Genomic DNA, 16544 nt, shown 5'->3' with positions numbered 1-16544 from the left:
TCCATTACTAGCCAGGTCTGCATCTTTTCCCTGAAGCCTTCATCGTACCTTAGTCCTGCTTCTCCCTGATACTTCTACTGTGCTTCATGCACTTTCTGCTCATATAGGATTAGGTCTGCTGCACTTTGTGGGAATTTTTCTATGAATACTCATGCCATAGTCCTGAAGGCCCGTAGCTGGTTGTCTATTGTTTTCTCCACTCTTGGCTTGCACCCATCACTTCTGTCCTCATCCTTCTTGTCCTGAACTGTTCGGTCTAATCCTGCCTGGCACACCTCCAGTAAGTAGAATATACCTACTCTTTCTGCCAAATCCTATCCTTCACTGTTAGCGGGATGAGGTTTGCTAAGCCAAATAACTTTGTGGTGGTGGGCGGGTCGCCCGGGGAGGGACATATGTACTCCCTTGTGGGCTTACCAGCCGGGTCCTGCCCTTCCCATGCCCCGGCCTTGGCTGGGTGGGTTCACTCAGTTACTGTTGTGCCACCCTGATGCTTCCCTCGCGCCTCTGCCCTCCTTGTTCCTAGCGTCTTGTGGGCTATCCCATGTTGCGCCTTCTTGATCTCTCCGCCCTTTTTTCCCCCTTTTTAGGTTTTGCCTGGCGTCCACTGCTCAGCAGTGTTCGCGCAGGCGAAATCTTTTGTTTAGCAGTACGGGCTTTGTCCCGCCTGTCTCTTCCATTGGCTAGCTCCATAAATGGAGGCTAGCCATTGGAAGAGAGATCTGTCCGTTATTCTCCGAGCAGATTCGTGGGCGTTCCGTAGATTTTTTCCCATTCACCCCTTTTAGAACGTCATGCGGCGGTGGGCGGATGTTTTTTTGTTTTTTTCTCGGCATGTTTTGGCCATTTTGGACGTGTCTTTTGCAGGGGTGGGCTGCGCGATTGTCGTCTCCGTGGCTTCTTTCCGACTTGTTTTTTTGTTGTCTTTGTTTTCCGTCTTTGCGTGGCTCATTGTTGTCATGTCTGTTTTCCGTCTTTGCCTGGCATGTATGCTCCTGTTTTTGCATTTAAGGTAAACTCGTGGCTGTCGTCTTTGTTTTCCGTCTTGTGTGCGTGAGCTCCTCAGCCCCCTCCCCTCTCGTTCCTTGTGTGCGTGCGCTCCTCACCCATCTCCCCTCTCGTTGCTTGTGTGCGTGAGCTCCTCCCCCCCTCGGTGTTTGTGTGCGTGAGCTCCTCACCCCCCCTCGTTGCTTGTGTGCCTTTAAGATCTAAAACCAATGCAACCCCTGTCTCACAAGTTTATTGAACATAAACGCCATCCACCGTAGTTACATCTGATTACCTAGTTCATGCTCGTTGTAAATGTAATCTATTTTTATGAGGATGTGGATTGAACAACAATACTGATCGTGGAGCATCAAGTATATTAGTTTAATCAGATGTAGGGGTGCTTGTTACTAACAAAACTGCATCCTTTTCAGCACAGGTCAGCCTAGTGGAGGTATGTAAAGTCTGTGAGAAAAGTGAAATTGTTAAAAGCGCTGTGGTTGTTGGTTAAGTGCCATTGTCTTTTGTTTTTGTTGCTGAAGATGCATGGCGGAACAAACTGCTTCATTTCGAAGAGGTCACAGTGATAATTACTTCCCGTTTTTTAATTGAAAGTAATGGGTTTGCTACTTTAGGGCCAGGCTATCGTTCTAACTTGCTGCGAGTATACTTGAAATCCGTGATACTCAATGTACGGCCCATGGGGCTGCTTGCGTCCAACTTGACCTTTACATGCGGCCCCTCCTTGTAAACAGCAGCAGTGTGTGGGGCTCGCAGTGTGTGTGGGGCTCGCAGTGTGTGGGGCTCGCAGTGTGTGGGGCTCGCAGTGTGTTGGTGAGGCTCTCAGTGTGGGTGGGGGTCTCAGTGTGTGGGGGGGCTCGCAGTGTGTGGGGGTGCTCGCAGTGTGTGGGGGGGCTCGCAGTGTGTGGGGGGGCTCGCAGTGTGTGGGGCTCGCAGTGTGTATGGGGGCTCTGTGTGGGTGTGTGGGGGGGCTCACAGTGTGTGTGGGGGGGCTTACAGTGTGTGTGGGGGGGCTCACTGTGTGGGTGTGTGGGGGGCTCACTGTGTGGGTGTGTGGGGGGGGCTCTGTGTGGGTGTGTGGGGGGGGCTCTGTGGGTGTGTGGGTGGGGCTCTGTGTGGGGGGCTCTGTGTGGGTGTGTGTGTGTGGCATTTGCGAGAGATTAAGCTATTGGCATTGTAAATGACAATGCCATTTATTTATTTGTTTTCAAAACCAACACATACATAAAAATGTTGTAATTTACAATGCCAATAGCTTTAACTTTTGCAAAGGCGAAACCGTTGCATTGTAAATGCTTGTTCTGGTTGGGCCCATCGTCCTCCCCGGTATACACTGTTTGTACTTGGGCCCCACCCCCTGTATGGGGCTCCCGGCCCCAACCAATGCCACCAAGGCATCCAAGCCGCTGGGTGTGGCTGTACTTGTCCCCATGCCTCCCCCTGGAATTCTTGTTGGCCCTCCCTCAAGTGTGCTGCCAGGGGTGCTGAGGGGCCCATGGCATCTATGCTGCATAGTTTCTCACTCCCAATTGCGTGCCATAATTTGTAATTTGCCCTGGCACTCCCCTCACTGGTTCCCATCTGCCCGTGTCCCCTTTTGCGCTGCCTGCCCCTTTCGCTCAGCGATTGGTGCTCACCATATCCGCCGTCCGTGTTGGCTCTCTGCATGCTGCGTGCTTCCTTGGGGGCCGCCTTACTGGCCACAGACCCCTCTTTGCCGCTGCTGCCCTTCACCGTGTCTGACTCAATTACTACTTCCGGTGGTGTGGTTGCACTGCTCCTGCCTCTTCCTCCATTCCTAGCTTTGGGGCCTGGGGCCCGCGGCCACTCTTCTTGGGGCTGCAGGGGGTGGCTGCTGTACTTTCCTCGGGCCCCCCCCCCTCCCCTTTTGCCTGGTTTCGATGGGGCCACCGTTGTGGCTGCATGCCCCTTCTTACCGGGCTCTGAGGGGGGTGCTGGTGTATGCCTCAGCTTAAGCTTCTTTCTGGCTTCCCCCCACCCTTATGTGGTCATCCATCCACTCCTTACCTTTTAGGGCAGCAACAAGGTGATGGGGGTTTCTATATCCCAACAGGGACGTACGTCCCTTTTGAACCCTCGCTGCCACTGTCTCTCTCTGCTCCGATTGGGCGGCTAGCAGGTTGTTTGGGGCACCCAATCCGGAGCCCCCCGCCCCACACTTTTTGCGGGCTTGTGGGGTCCATACCTCCCCCCCTTGGGAGGCGTTTGACACGGGCCCCTTTTAGGTTCGTCTTCACCTCCCCGGCCAGTGTTTCCATGATGCACTTCTAATATGGTGTCCAAAATTAACATGTAAAAAGCCTGAACAAGTCAGCAGACACTGCTGTTTGATATTTAAACCATGCCGTACTACGAAAGGCGTTTTCTAGGGGTTCTGAGGCAGTCATTGGTTACCATGCGTGCAGTAACCTCTGTCCGTGGTACTGTTTCTCCATGGTGTTGCACAGTACTGGCACTCAGGTGCGTAGCTGAGTGACTCACCTTTAGCATTTCATTTACTCATGCGTTCTGAGCAGCAGTAAGAGTCTCATTTATTAGTACCATTAGGCGGGGCCGCTCTGTGTGTAACATGTTTTACTCTCCGTTGGGAGGACCAGGATTTGCCCTTTTAGTTAACGTTTGATATAGACAACCGACTTTCCATATAATTTAATGATTTTCATTACATTTTTTCTGTTTTTTGTGATGATATTAAGTGCTATACACTTATTTGTATTTGTTGAATTATATAAACTTAGGGTAGCGAGGTTGAGCTGTCGAGGCTTACTTCATGGAAGATGTGCTACAAACAAGTTCCTGTTCATTTTGGCACAGGCCATAACGCTCAATAACATTTGTTCCCAGTCCGTATTTTAGAAAAAGAAAAATACTTAACATGCATGTAAAACGATCAGTGGGTGGCAAGATAGACCTTCAAAATAATGCAAATCTGTCCGACCTCGTCAAAGCCATAAAAAAGTCTCGCTCTTGCATTCCATTCAGAATCTGGGGATGGTGTGACAGGCCAACAAGCCGCCTTGAACAAACTACTGCTGTGCCGAATATGTGAAAAGCTCAGTATTCTGATAAAAGCACTTTTTTTTCTTCAGGTACCAGAAGTTGTGGAAAAGCTATGTCAAGCTGCGCCATCTGCTGGCTAACAGTCCTAAAGTCAAGCAGACAGACAAATTGAAGTTGGCTCAGCGGGAGGTAAGCTCATCCACAGATGGTTTCTAATGATCCATTGTTTTAAATTATGCGTCTAAACGTACATTATAAACACACAGAAAATGCTATTACTTCAGATGCTTTCATTTCGTCAGTGAGAGAGTTCTTTTTTCCAGTCTTACATTTTTCCTGCGCCCTAGCATTAACCCCAGGGCTGGTAAGCCTTTTCCATCTAGAATGCTAAGCCCTTTTTAGGTCTCGCCTGAGCCAGCGCGCATGCGCCGCTTTGCCAGGCTACTTGCAAGCACTTAAAACTTCTATGTGTGGGTCTCACTCCGCCCACACACCTTTGACACATTGGATTGGCCTTTGCATATGGCTTTCTATAATGAAGACGTGTGCATGTCCTGCCTCTCCTCAGAACTTTCACTCCTAGGGGTCTCGGGAGCGAGCAGAGGCGCTCATTCCTCCCTGATCGTTATCTTGCCTTTCGCGGCTGCGCTTGTTTCATTTTGCCTTCGAGGCCTTGATGGGTGGCCTGCGTGGAGAAGTGTGGCTCACTGGTTAGAGCAGGCAGACCCTGAAGCAGAGGTCAGACCCGGGACCAGGGTTCGATTCCCGACGCGGCAGGGTGTTGAGCTCAAATGTCCACGGACTCGATAATTCTCGCTTCGGTGCCTGACCTAATCATGGGTTCACACTATGCAACTCTGGGCATTAAGCTTGCTTAATCTCCAAAACGGCCCCCCGGCGGCGGGATGCCTGGCTTTCACCTTGGGGATGCCCTATAGGGGCTATCTCACAGGGAAAAACCAGGACGGGTTCCCAAGGCAAGCGCGGAGATACCCCTTCGGGGGTCGATTCTGGTGCTATATAAGAAATGCAATGGGAAACGCGGTCAACTGCCCTTCATTTCTTAAACGTCTTTGTGCTTCACTAGGATTTTAAAGTGGTCGTCAGTGGCGTTCAAAAGTATACATTTATACATTTCTGTTTCCTACACCCCTCCCGGCATCCTGGTCTCTGACCGGTTGTGGAATGTTTGTGTTTTGTTTCCATCTGTTGTCTGGGCTTCGCAGATGCCCATCACAACATGTCAAGTGCTGTTTTATTGCTTGTGTGTGGGGAGCGGTTTCAAAGTTTTTTTCGCCTGCCTGTTAATGTTACCCCATCGACAAGCTCCTCTCTTAGGAACGCTTTGGGTTTTTCTGCTTCCTTTGCCGGCAGATCTGTGATCCTCAACCTCCGTTTGTATTACACCTCTGCGTGATCTCAGAAAACCAAATGCTCTTTTCCATCCTCACCTTTACAAAAACAAAAAAGCAAATGTGTAACGCTTGAACCTTGGGATGTCAGCAACTGGCAGATAACACCATCTCCTGGCGCACACATCATTGCTTGCAGTGTTCCGTTTTAGCGTCCCCGGTTAGTTTCCTGCTTTAATCACCCACTATAAAATATTAGCTGTATAAACGCTGATGCCCAGTGGTCTCGTCTCCTTGTTCAAAATATAATAGGGTGTGAGTTGTTTCAATGTCCAAGGTAAGCAAACATGAAAAAACTCCAAAAGCTCCATGCCTTAACTAGCTACAGGGACACACATCCCCCTCTTGGTTTCCCGCACCGACACATTTCAGCGTATTAATGTTTTGTTTTTTTTAAAAATATTTTGGAAACCTTTATTGTGCAATGTTATCATACAGTTACGGGCCTACAACCGTATCGGCCGGCCTCAACATCAATTTAAAGCACTTACGCAAATTACACTACCGCTCAGCAGTCCACCAATACAAAGATAGCAATCATTTCTTATAGCACATAAGGTAGACGTGACCAATGAGACGCAGGAGTAAAGAAGGTTCATTTTTAAAGTTAAAGGTATGAAGGATCAGCTGCAATTCAATCAAACAAGGAAACCGAGTGGGCAAATCACATCAGGATAGCACGAAGCATCCGGAGAATACCGGTGCCAAAAGAAATTTATCAGGATAATGGGATACATATGCACACATCGCACCGGTAATCGCCCACCCCAGGCACGTGGAAGAACACAAGTATCACCTACAACACGATTGTGAGCTAACACCGCAAGGGAGCACCACACTGACCCACCATACTGACCCAAAAGAAGAAAAAGCAGAAAAGGGAAATAAGAAAGAAAGAGACGGAAAGAAAAAAGGCCCATGGTAACTAAAGAGGACAAAACAGAAAACCCTTCTCCCAACCCCCACCCTGCACCTCTGCAGAGGCCACGGCCTAGCCCCCCCTAGCAGCGTGCCTGTTGCCTATAAAACGAGTACCCGAAATATAGAAGAGAACTAGTAGATTAAAGAAAGGGATAACCCACAAAGGGCAAGGACAGAGAGAGAACACAGCAAAAAGAAAGAATGGCCATAGAAATAAAGAATACACAAAACTAAAGACCCCCCCCTATCCCAGCCCCCCACCCTGCACATCTGAAGAGGCTACGGCCTACCCCCCTGCCAGCGTGCCCATCGCCCCACCCAAAAGGAAAACCCCAAGAAAGGGAAAAAACTAGGAGGAGCCATCAAAACTGGACCCCGGTCAATCCCCGCCCCGCTTACACTGAGTAACCCAGGACCGATCATAAGTAAACCCGGGGAATGTCAATCAGTTATAGCAGCATGAATAAAAAGAACAATAAAGCAAACCCCTCTTAGTCGCTGGCTAGGTATCCGTCCCGTAATAGCTGGGGGAAATTCACCCCTGACCCGCTCTAACCCGTCCAGTGGTGTGTGTCAATTGATAAGTCGCCAAACAGTACAATCCCATGTGACCCGAAGCAACAGACGAACAAAGCAGAGCCAATACTCCAAAAAGCTCCAGCCATAAGGAGTCAACAGAACACAGTTCGGGAATGTCCAGGTCTAGTGACAAAGTTCCAGGCAAGTCACGACACAAACAGGGCCGTAAAGGATAAAGAGCCACAGCTACGGAACACAGAGGCGGTGCAAAGCGGTTGGGCACAGGCACTGTCCCTTGGAAATGGTCAGCCTGTAACGTGGTTCCAAGCCCCCACACAGTACTCTTATGGTCGGCAAAGTGAAGCCCGTTGCTCATACTCTCTGGGGCCCCCGCGTAGCCAGTTGTAGGTGTGCAGCAACGACCCTTGTTGCTGGAATAGGGTAGTACATGGCATCCCTCGTCTGATGGCCATCGGGGTTCCCAATAACTGATGGGACAGTTATGGCATCCAGCTTTTGTTCGGGGTCCCTGACTCCACCCCTTATGGCGGCATGTAGAGAGCCGAGAGCAGCAAGCAGGTCTCGGATCGTGGGTTCCATAGTGCGTATCTGGGTCAGTTTCCGAGTCCCGTATTGTAACGCCTCACTCGGGGAAGCGCCAAACCCCCGGGTACTCGCCTTGGGTCAATGCGACGTGCAAAAATATATTTTTATATCATTAAATATATGCAGCATAAAAAATTGCCAGCCAAATTTTTCAAGTGACATCACAAGGTAGATGCCCAGCTGGCAAATAGCCCCATGTCATGTATGATAGAATCCTATATTGCAGCTTGTAAGCGAAAAAACACTTTGCCTCCTGTGTTTTTATGCCCATGCCATTAGTGTTAAAAGCAAAACTACTAGCTTTGATAGGCTCCCGCCTGGATTATTCTAATGTGCTGTATCTGGGCCTGCCGAATTCTCTCATTTCTCGTCTGCAAGTTGTACAGAATGCCGCTGCTAGAGCCATTTTCGGCTTCCATCGCAGAACAAGCGCGACGGCATTGTTACAAAAACTTCATTGGCTCCCCATTAAAAAGCGTGCTGCTTTTAAGGCTCTCACGCTAGCCTTCAAGGCGCTCCACGGCATTGGAGCCAAATACATTAGAAACAGGCTGGCTTTTTATATGCCTTCACGCACTTTGAGGTCAGCTTCTCTGGCCTTGGCAACTGTTCCTCTTGTCCGACGAGCCCGACTGGGCGGGCGTTCCTTTCGCTATCTAGCTCCCAAATTGTGGAACTCCCTGCCTGTCCCCCTGAGACAGAATACCAGCCTTTTGAAATTTAGGAAAGAGCTAAAGACATGGCTCTTTGTACAATAGTCCTCGGCCTGGTCTGCCCGCTCCTAAGCATCTGTTCTCAATCTGATAAAGCGCCGGGACACTCCTTTGGAGTAGCTGAGCGCTATATTAAGACAAACTTTAACATTAACATAACTTTAACAAAAACACCACTGTCCGAGGTCTCCCAATATGGCGACAAGGTCCATTGAATTCCTAGGGGAGCGGCTCCTCACGATGAAAATGGGACAGTAGCCAGGCCAAACCACACGCCAAAGAACAACAGACAGGCTTGCGGCGCTCAATTCAATCCCGGAGCACACCGGAGGTAAGTCTGGCCGGGCGGAGTTAGGCGCTGATCGATCGCCACGTACTTTCCAGCAGGCCGTCGATTTCTGACTCCAGCAGCCGATATGGACACCATGTTGTCCGGCTGCGCTCCGCACGCAACGCCCCTGTCTCGGCACTTATAGGGCCATGTGTTACGGGAGGAGAGTTCTTCAGTCTTCGGGCACGTGGGAAGTCCCGGACACCGCCGCCAGCGACTAGAGAGCGTCGCGTTAATAAAAATACGGTCCTAGCTCAGGATGGGCATCAGGATTCGGGAGCCGGGCGAGGAGGTCCCCGGAGCCGGGCGTCTAAGCAGCCGTCGCGGTAGCCATCTTGGCTCCTCCACCCGTATTAATGTTTTTAATTACAAGTGCTTTCAGCCAGCCAGAGGCTGGGACCTCGTAGCTCTCTAACTACACATGCCACTTTTTCTTATTGCACCAACCAGCATTCAGCTCTATGGACACAGGCAGATTTTTTTTCAGTTTTATATTGCACTTATTTAGTGTGAACTGCAACCAATGATGTACATGAGTACCAGTTACCATTCTCCATGCTCCTTCCTTCCTTTCACCTACCACTTCCCAAGAAGCATCAGACTTGCACGAAATTCTAAATAGATATTGTTTGGCTGCCTAGACTGCTAGCTACCATCCGATTAGTAAATATACCCATGACCATCAGGTGCCTACACTTGTCCTCAATTATTTATATACCAGCCGACAGGAAGGTGCAGGGTGTGAGATCATTCATCACAGTCCACTGCTTCCCATGTAAAGATGTATGTTGGATATAATGGTATTTAAGGTTGTCTGACAACAATTCTTCTCACATAGAAATGCAATTTTATTTTACGGACACACGCTTGCCTATACGTATTGTGACGCTAAGGAAACTTGTAGAGAAGAGTTTTCAAAAAAGAGTGCTTTTTTGCAAATGAAATACAGTCGGCGATTAGTATTTTAAGGCCATATTTTTAAATAATTGAAGATGACCCCTGCAGACGTGGAAGTCTTGTTTAATATATCCTTAGATTACACTGAATTTAGTAGCAGGTTGCTCATGGCTGTCTGCAATCACAGTGCAAGTATTCTTATTCGCAAAAGACTTGGCTGACATACTTGTGCTTTCAGCAGTGCCACTGATGATCACTTTAGAACCCTAGTGTAGCACAAAGACGTCTAAGAAACGAAGGGCAGTTGAACGTGTTTCAGATCAAGGCCTCGGAGGCAAGATTAAACAAGCATTGGATAGCCAATAGGTCTCGCCTTTGGGACCAAGGATATTGTGATGCATAACTAAATACTTATAAGGTCCCAAAGACGAGACCTATTGGCTATGCCAATGCTTGTTATACACAGGGCTTGTATTACAGATTGGGTGCATTGTCCTTGTTTACGCCACGGCACACCGTTAAACAGGTACACAGAGCAAACAGGGACAGTGTACCCTATTACAATGAATGTGCGCCCTCGGGGCAGCTGCGATCCCACACCTGCCCTCGGGGTAGCATATGTAGTGAAATATGGAGTGGCTATTTACAAGCCGGTCCGTGCTTCACATGGAAGGTGTAATGCCGCTTGCACTTTAAAGAAGGGAGAGAGATCCCATAGCAGACAGTCACAGTGAGTGAATGCACCTTCCTGCAGGGGGATGTCTGGAGCGTCCATGGGACCCCCTTTCTACTCTCAAGAGGACTGCCTTAAGGAGGTGCACTGACAGTGCACCACATTTTAAGGCGCACTGCCAGTGTGCCTTCCATGAGCCTGTTTCCCTCTGTGCCCCAGTCCACAATGGGTGCAGAGGTGAAGTGATTTCATCATTTGCATGGGGCCTCGCCTCTATGCAAATAAGGGAGCGTCTCTCAGAATAGCGCCTCATGTGCCCCAGTGCCATCAGTATTACAGAAGGGGCTGCACATGAGTCTGTCAGCCCTGCTGTAATACATTAGTGACCAGGGGACAAAACAGCGGGTGTACAGGCCCGTTGTGCCCCAGGGGTACTCTGTGTGATATGGCCCCAGGCCTCTAAGAATGAGGGTAGGCATATCAAGAGACATTGAAGCATTCTATCATTTTTGTTCAATTGACTTGGAAGCAGCGCTCTATCTCGGCTCCGGCCTTCCAGATCTCAGTCCTAGCCAAGCAAAACAAGCCTATTAACGAATCAGAAGTCAGTATTTACACAAAGGACAATGACGAAACTCAATGAAAAATGTGGGCGGGGCTTCAAGTCTATACTCGGCAATAGCATGCATTGCAGAGCAGCGTATGTGCTGCTCAGGCCCGACCTAAAAAGATAATTATTGATAGGCCTGGGAACATATAGGACAATGGACAAATCAAGTCGAGTAAAAAGAAAGGCATTAGTAGGAGCACAAACTGCATGAATAGCATCAAAGGGATTGGCAACAAGCATTAACAGTATCAATAGGAGCAGCTTTTGCATAGTGCATGCAAAGAAAATAAAAAAAACTAGGGCCACACACACACACACACACATAAATGATGAAGTGCAGATGCATAGTGAAACACCTACATGTTTTCATCACACACATAAATCCCCATGTAAAAGGAAAGAAATGCACATAGGCAAACAATCTTTTGTGTTTGTCTAACCACAGCTCTTTGCTGCAGAGTCTCTCACAGTTCACAAGATCAGAAAACCCACCACCTAACCTCTAGTGCTCTTCAAAGACATCCAATAGATCACCATGCACGGGATTTACATACATCACTATTTTGCTTGGTTTTGCAAGGTAGTAATGCACACCAAATACACATCAATATTCATATGGGTACTAGAAACATAAGAGATGGACTGGATTGTGGCCCAGAGTGATTACCATTGGCTGAGATTAGTTCAGGCAATGCACCTATCGGACTCGGGTATACCCAGACCTCAGACCCATGCTCACTCTGCCATCTGGCACAAATTGCACCCTACTGATGAGGCCCAAAATAGGGAGAAACCGATCTGCGGTTGATTGAGTTCCCTTTCAGCGGAGATCTACCCTGGCGATTTGGGTGGACGATTCATACTGGAGCGGGATCAAGACTGAGTAGAATGTGGCTAGTTCATGGCTGAGGTGCTCCAGCAACCAAAAAAATGATGGACTAGATGGCAGCCCCAAGTAATTACTAGTGGCTGAGAATAATTTGAGCAATCCACCCATCGCTTTTTTATTTTCATCAGAAACTCATGGAATAGTACATGTTGGAAGCCTCTGGAGAAAAAGAATTACAATAAATGCTTCGATGCCAGATCTCAGAAGTTTATTAACACAGTATCCCTTAGAAATGATGTTGAGATCCTGTTTTTACCAGAAGGTGGGAACAGCAGTGAAAGGGGACTACAGTGCGTGCTTATGTATATAGTTCCATTCTGAACTTCGATGAGACCAGTCTCTACAACAGACCACGCTCCCCTCCCCCAAAGTCTGTATGCAGCACTTGTGCACTGACCAGACACCTGAGGACTTGTAAACCGAAGATCATGCTCATCTGAATGTGTCCCTAATCCTATTTGGTCTCTTATAGAGAGAAGACACATCCTTCTGATTGTGAATTTACTCCTCCCATGTATCTCCCAGGTGCTGCTGGTACATGCAGTGGCTGCCTTTGTCAAAATCGCTCTTCTTCTTATTTCCAATGAAGAACAGTCATGGTAATCCTGATCTCCGACTCTTGTATTCTGAAATCAAACCTGCATGTAATGACATTTACTGGGATACGGATATTCTGAAACTTAAGTAAGCGAGTGTTGCAAGAGGTCTGAAAGACAGACACTAGTCAAAGGGACTAGTTACAGGCCCATCCAAACTTTAGCAACCAAAGCCTTAGAGTCCAAAAGATAAATCACCACAACATGTCAATCAACAAGTTAAAAAGAAAGGCACCGTGGACAACATTAAAAGTCAAGTGTGGACAAACAAATACTTGTATAAGCACTAGAAAGGCACAAAAAAAACAAAGAACACTGCGAAGTTTAGAGCACTATACAGAACCTTGTAGGAGGAGGCTATAGATGATTTGGATGGCAGTAGGTAAATGGAATCACAGGTGGGCAATGTTCATAATACAATCAGGCATGTTTCAAGTTTTCGTGCACTTTTCTGCTCAGTAGAACCCCTTGGTAAATGCACAAATTCCACTGTTAACATTCACAAACTGTGCAGAAAGGGTATTTTCAAAAAAGACCCTTCACTGCTCAACAGGGGAGCTGAAACCAGTACTTAATTTGTGAAGACTGTTGGAGGTGGTGGGCACTCACATTCATATATGGGGACCGACATTAATTTTTTAATTACCAGACTTTCACCCAGAGCTAGAGAGAGAAAAGAGGAAAAGAATATATGGGTTAAAGAAAGAGAGAAAGCAGAGATTAAAGAGAACCTGGAAGAATTACTTAAAGAAGCGGAAGTGGAGGGTGGTGGAAGAGGCATGAGGTGGAACCAAAAGTCGACAGCCTTAAAATTCTGCAAGCCAACATTCCGCAGTGCAGGTTGCGGGTACTCTTAAGAAAAACTTTGGGCCCCAGCAGCTTTTTACAAAGTCACACATCTCTCAACTCGCTGCACACACCACACTACAGCAATCTACTTAGGATGCAACTTAAATGAAATTTTGTATTTATTTTTCTAATTTTATTTTTTTTAAAGCAATGTTTCTCGTGTCAAACTACGAATGTTCCACTTTGATTCAAATGCCCTTTCTTTGCATGTGCTAATGCCAAGCTAGAGAGGCTTCTTCCAAACAGTAGAACACGCATGACACTGATAATGTGTGAAACCAGAGACCAAGTACTGAGGAGGTATAACCTGTTTAGCAAAGGCCGGCAGGGATCCATCACAAACCAGACAACCTTTGACAGGATGAAAACCAAAGAAAGGATATTTTGATGCCTACAAGTGATTGTTTCCTTTCTTTTCTCATACAAGATACAGGGCTTGAAATCCATTCATATATGCTCTGATTGAAGGAAGTTGGTAGAACTCTGTGGACACTGTCAAGCAGCAGGTCCATTGTCACACACCCGTCATGAGCGACATTTACTTTGCTTCACAGACTACTACACAGTAGTGTCGGGCATGTAAAGAAACAACTAGAAACACCTATAGCACACTTTTCTAGTTTACTAATTTTACAGGTGTGTTGCCTCCACAAATGAATAGTGATTACAAATTGTTAAAGGTTGTTTCACAAAGCACTAGATACAGCAATTTCTCGAAGTTGAACAAATAAAATTGTAATAATGTAGAATGTTTTGTAAAATATAAATACCTCTGGTGTTGTGAAAACCAGGCTAAACATTCCGTGCAGCTCCGTAGGCTCACGCACTTATGGCGCGAGACATTCAAGTTTGGGTGACAGCAAATCTTGCAGTGACCTTTCGACGCCCAGAGCCTGGAGGAGGCTTAGCTTTGCTTGTTCAGGGGACTGCTGGCTCTGGGAGGAGGTAGGGGGCCTGCCAACTGCTCTAGTCACTGGAACGCCCCCTGAGGCACTGCAGCACCCCACAAATCACGGAATGTGAAGCTCTCCTCGGGTCCCGTGTCACTCCCTGAGCTCCGGCGGTGTCTGCTCATGGCGCCGCCCGGTGTCACCTCCTCGAGCGCGAGGCATGTACTGCACACACACAGGACTCTCACTCTGACTGGCTAATCAGGCAGTTTTCTAACAAAACACGGCAGGGGGGCAATGGAACGCGTGCACGTGCTTGGCTGAAAAGCTTTATCGCTCTGAAAAGGTCTCTTTCCTTTGCAACGCACGGGCGTTGCGAAGACCGAGACCTAAAAAAGGGGGTGGGCGCGGTGCGAGGCCCAAGTTTAGGAATCACACAGGAAGGGGTAAATTGCATGTGAGAATGAGTGCATTGTGTATGTGCATACGTTTGTGTCATGGTTGTGTTTCTTTTATTTCTTCATGAATCTATCTAGTGTCCATGTGTGATCCGGAATAATGTGTTTTCTTCGTGTGCTTTCTCTCCAGGGCTGGACTGGCCGTTGCGGGCACCGGCAATCCCCTGGTGCGCCGCAAGGGTGGGGGCCGGTTTTGTTACAGGGCCGATTTTGCAGCCTAGCTGCAATATCGGCCCTGTAACAAAATCGGCCGAAAACTGGCCCGGCAAAGAGTTCGGTCCCACCCCCAACCTCCTGGGGGGGTCCGGGAGGGGCGGGACTGGCAGAGCACTTTGCCAGGGCCGGTTTTGGTTCCCAGTCCGGCCCTGTTTCTCTCCCTATCTTCTGAGTGTGCCATGGTCTATTTTTCTCTGTATTTACAAGCCTTTTCTTCTTTTTTACGTTTGTGAGTTTGTTGACTTTGTGCGTGTGTGCCATATGTCTGTTTCTGTACTTATATTTACATTTTCATTGCAGTTGCATAACACACTAAAATGTGTGTCTTTTCTTAGGTGTGCGCGTGCGTGTCTGTGCGTGCCTCTGTGTGTGTGTGTGTGTCTAAGATGCTTGCCTTCTTGTGTTTGTTTACACTGGGCCCATCCATCTTCTGAACATGAGTTTCTGTGGCTCTGTACATCCCTCCTGCGTGCTGAACTCAGACACGCTGTCCCCCTCAGTTCCACGTCGTTGATTGTTAACCTGTTAAAGGATGAGTAGAGCAATGATGACGTATACAAATTTCAAACATCTGATTATGTACATTTGTATTCAGCTCCGGGGAAATAACATCCTGTTAACCAATCTCTTCAGGTAAACCTTCAGCCAGCACCCTCTTAGCCAACCCGTCCTGTCAGCGCCTGGCAGCCTGAGATGGGCAGCCGAGCGGCACTCCACAAAACCGAGACATTGTGGCATATGATAACATAGCATCATCAGTGCCATCTGCACCTGCCCTGTAACCTATATAACGCGGTGTGTGCTCAGGCAGGCAGAGGAAACGCGTGCTCATAAACCGTGACAGAGAAATGCCACTTTCAGTGCAGTAAAGTCAGCAGCCCTTCAGGAATGCAACTGGTGAGTGCTTCCAAGAGAACGGCTTACTTCGAGATGCTGATCTTCGACACTGAATGAATAATGGCTGCTGTGAGCTAGGCCTCTTCATTGTGTTTGTTTGCGTGCTTTCTGGGCTTGATGTAATCAGTTAATTAAGGGGAGTTTCATGCAGTTCATGCCGGGGTATGTACCAGGGCGCCCACCGCCTTGACCCCACAGGGCTCCCACCGCCGTGACACCAATGGGCCCCCACCGCCGTGACACCAATGGGCCCCCACCGCCGTGACACCACAGGGCGCCCACCGCCGTGACACCACAGGGCGCCCACCGCCGTGACACCACAGGGCTCCCACCGCCGTGACACCACAGGGCTCCCACCGCCGTGACACCACAAGGCTCCTACTCCTTGAACTATACGCTTGCGAACTCCTGAACATTATTGTTTTTGCTCAGGATAAAGACTTATTGCTATTTTATGATTTCGGGGCTTGTTAGTCCACAAAATTTCGAAACGTGGGCTGCCCATTTCTATTTTATCCTTATGAGCACTTGGAGAATTATGGCAATGTTAATTTGTTATACGGTCTTGCGCACAATTTGACCCAGCCGGGCCCATCATGAAAGCAGTTAATTAAGTGGTTTCATGCAGGTAAAGGGTATGTACCAGTGCTCCCACCCCTTTGAGATCACCGGACTCCGCCCTCATGTTCTGCCCACTTCCCAGAGACCGCAGGACTCTGTGCCCACAAGCATGTGCCAAGGGACCTGGGCACCACCCTTAAGGTTGAGGATTCTGTTCTAGTGTACCGCCCTCGACAGGGTGCCCAGGAGGCCTGCCATGATAAATTAATATTTTTTTCACTCCTATCGACCTCAAACGTCGCAGACCACCGGTGCTGGATAGGTGATATGGAGGCAGGCTCCTCCCCTAGCACATCACACGCGTTGCACTATCTACGCCATGGACACAACTCCACACCAGCATGCTTATCAGCCTGAAAGTAAACATTACAGGTTTCACTATTTTCTTCATGTATTTGACTTGTTAAAACCACATAA

General features: G+C 48.2%; 1 protein-coding gene across 2 annotated transcripts in view; it reads left to right on the top strand.

Moving 5' to 3' along the window:
- Positions 1–16544, top strand: part of DROSHA (drosha ribonuclease III) — a 692102-nt gene that overhangs the window by 418615 nt on the left and 256943 nt on the right. For both annotated transcript variants that reach the window (XM_086965123.1, XM_086965122.1), the window contains exon 15: positions 4119–4218. In XM_086965123.1, the coding sequence (XP_086821249.1) occupies positions 4119–4218 (100 nt within the window). The remainder of the gene's footprint in view (positions 1–4118; positions 4219–16544) is intronic.

The sequence above is a fragment of the Lissotriton vulgaris genome, chromosome 4_1 (genome assembly GCF_964263255.1).
Source record: "Lissotriton vulgaris chromosome 4_1, aLisVul1.2, whole genome shotgun sequence".
NCBI classification, from domain to species: Eukaryota; Metazoa; Chordata; class Amphibia; order Caudata; family Salamandridae; genus Lissotriton; species Lissotriton vulgaris.
Note: the sequence above shows the minus strand (reverse complement) of the source record. Positions and strands in the feature narration are given on the sequence as shown.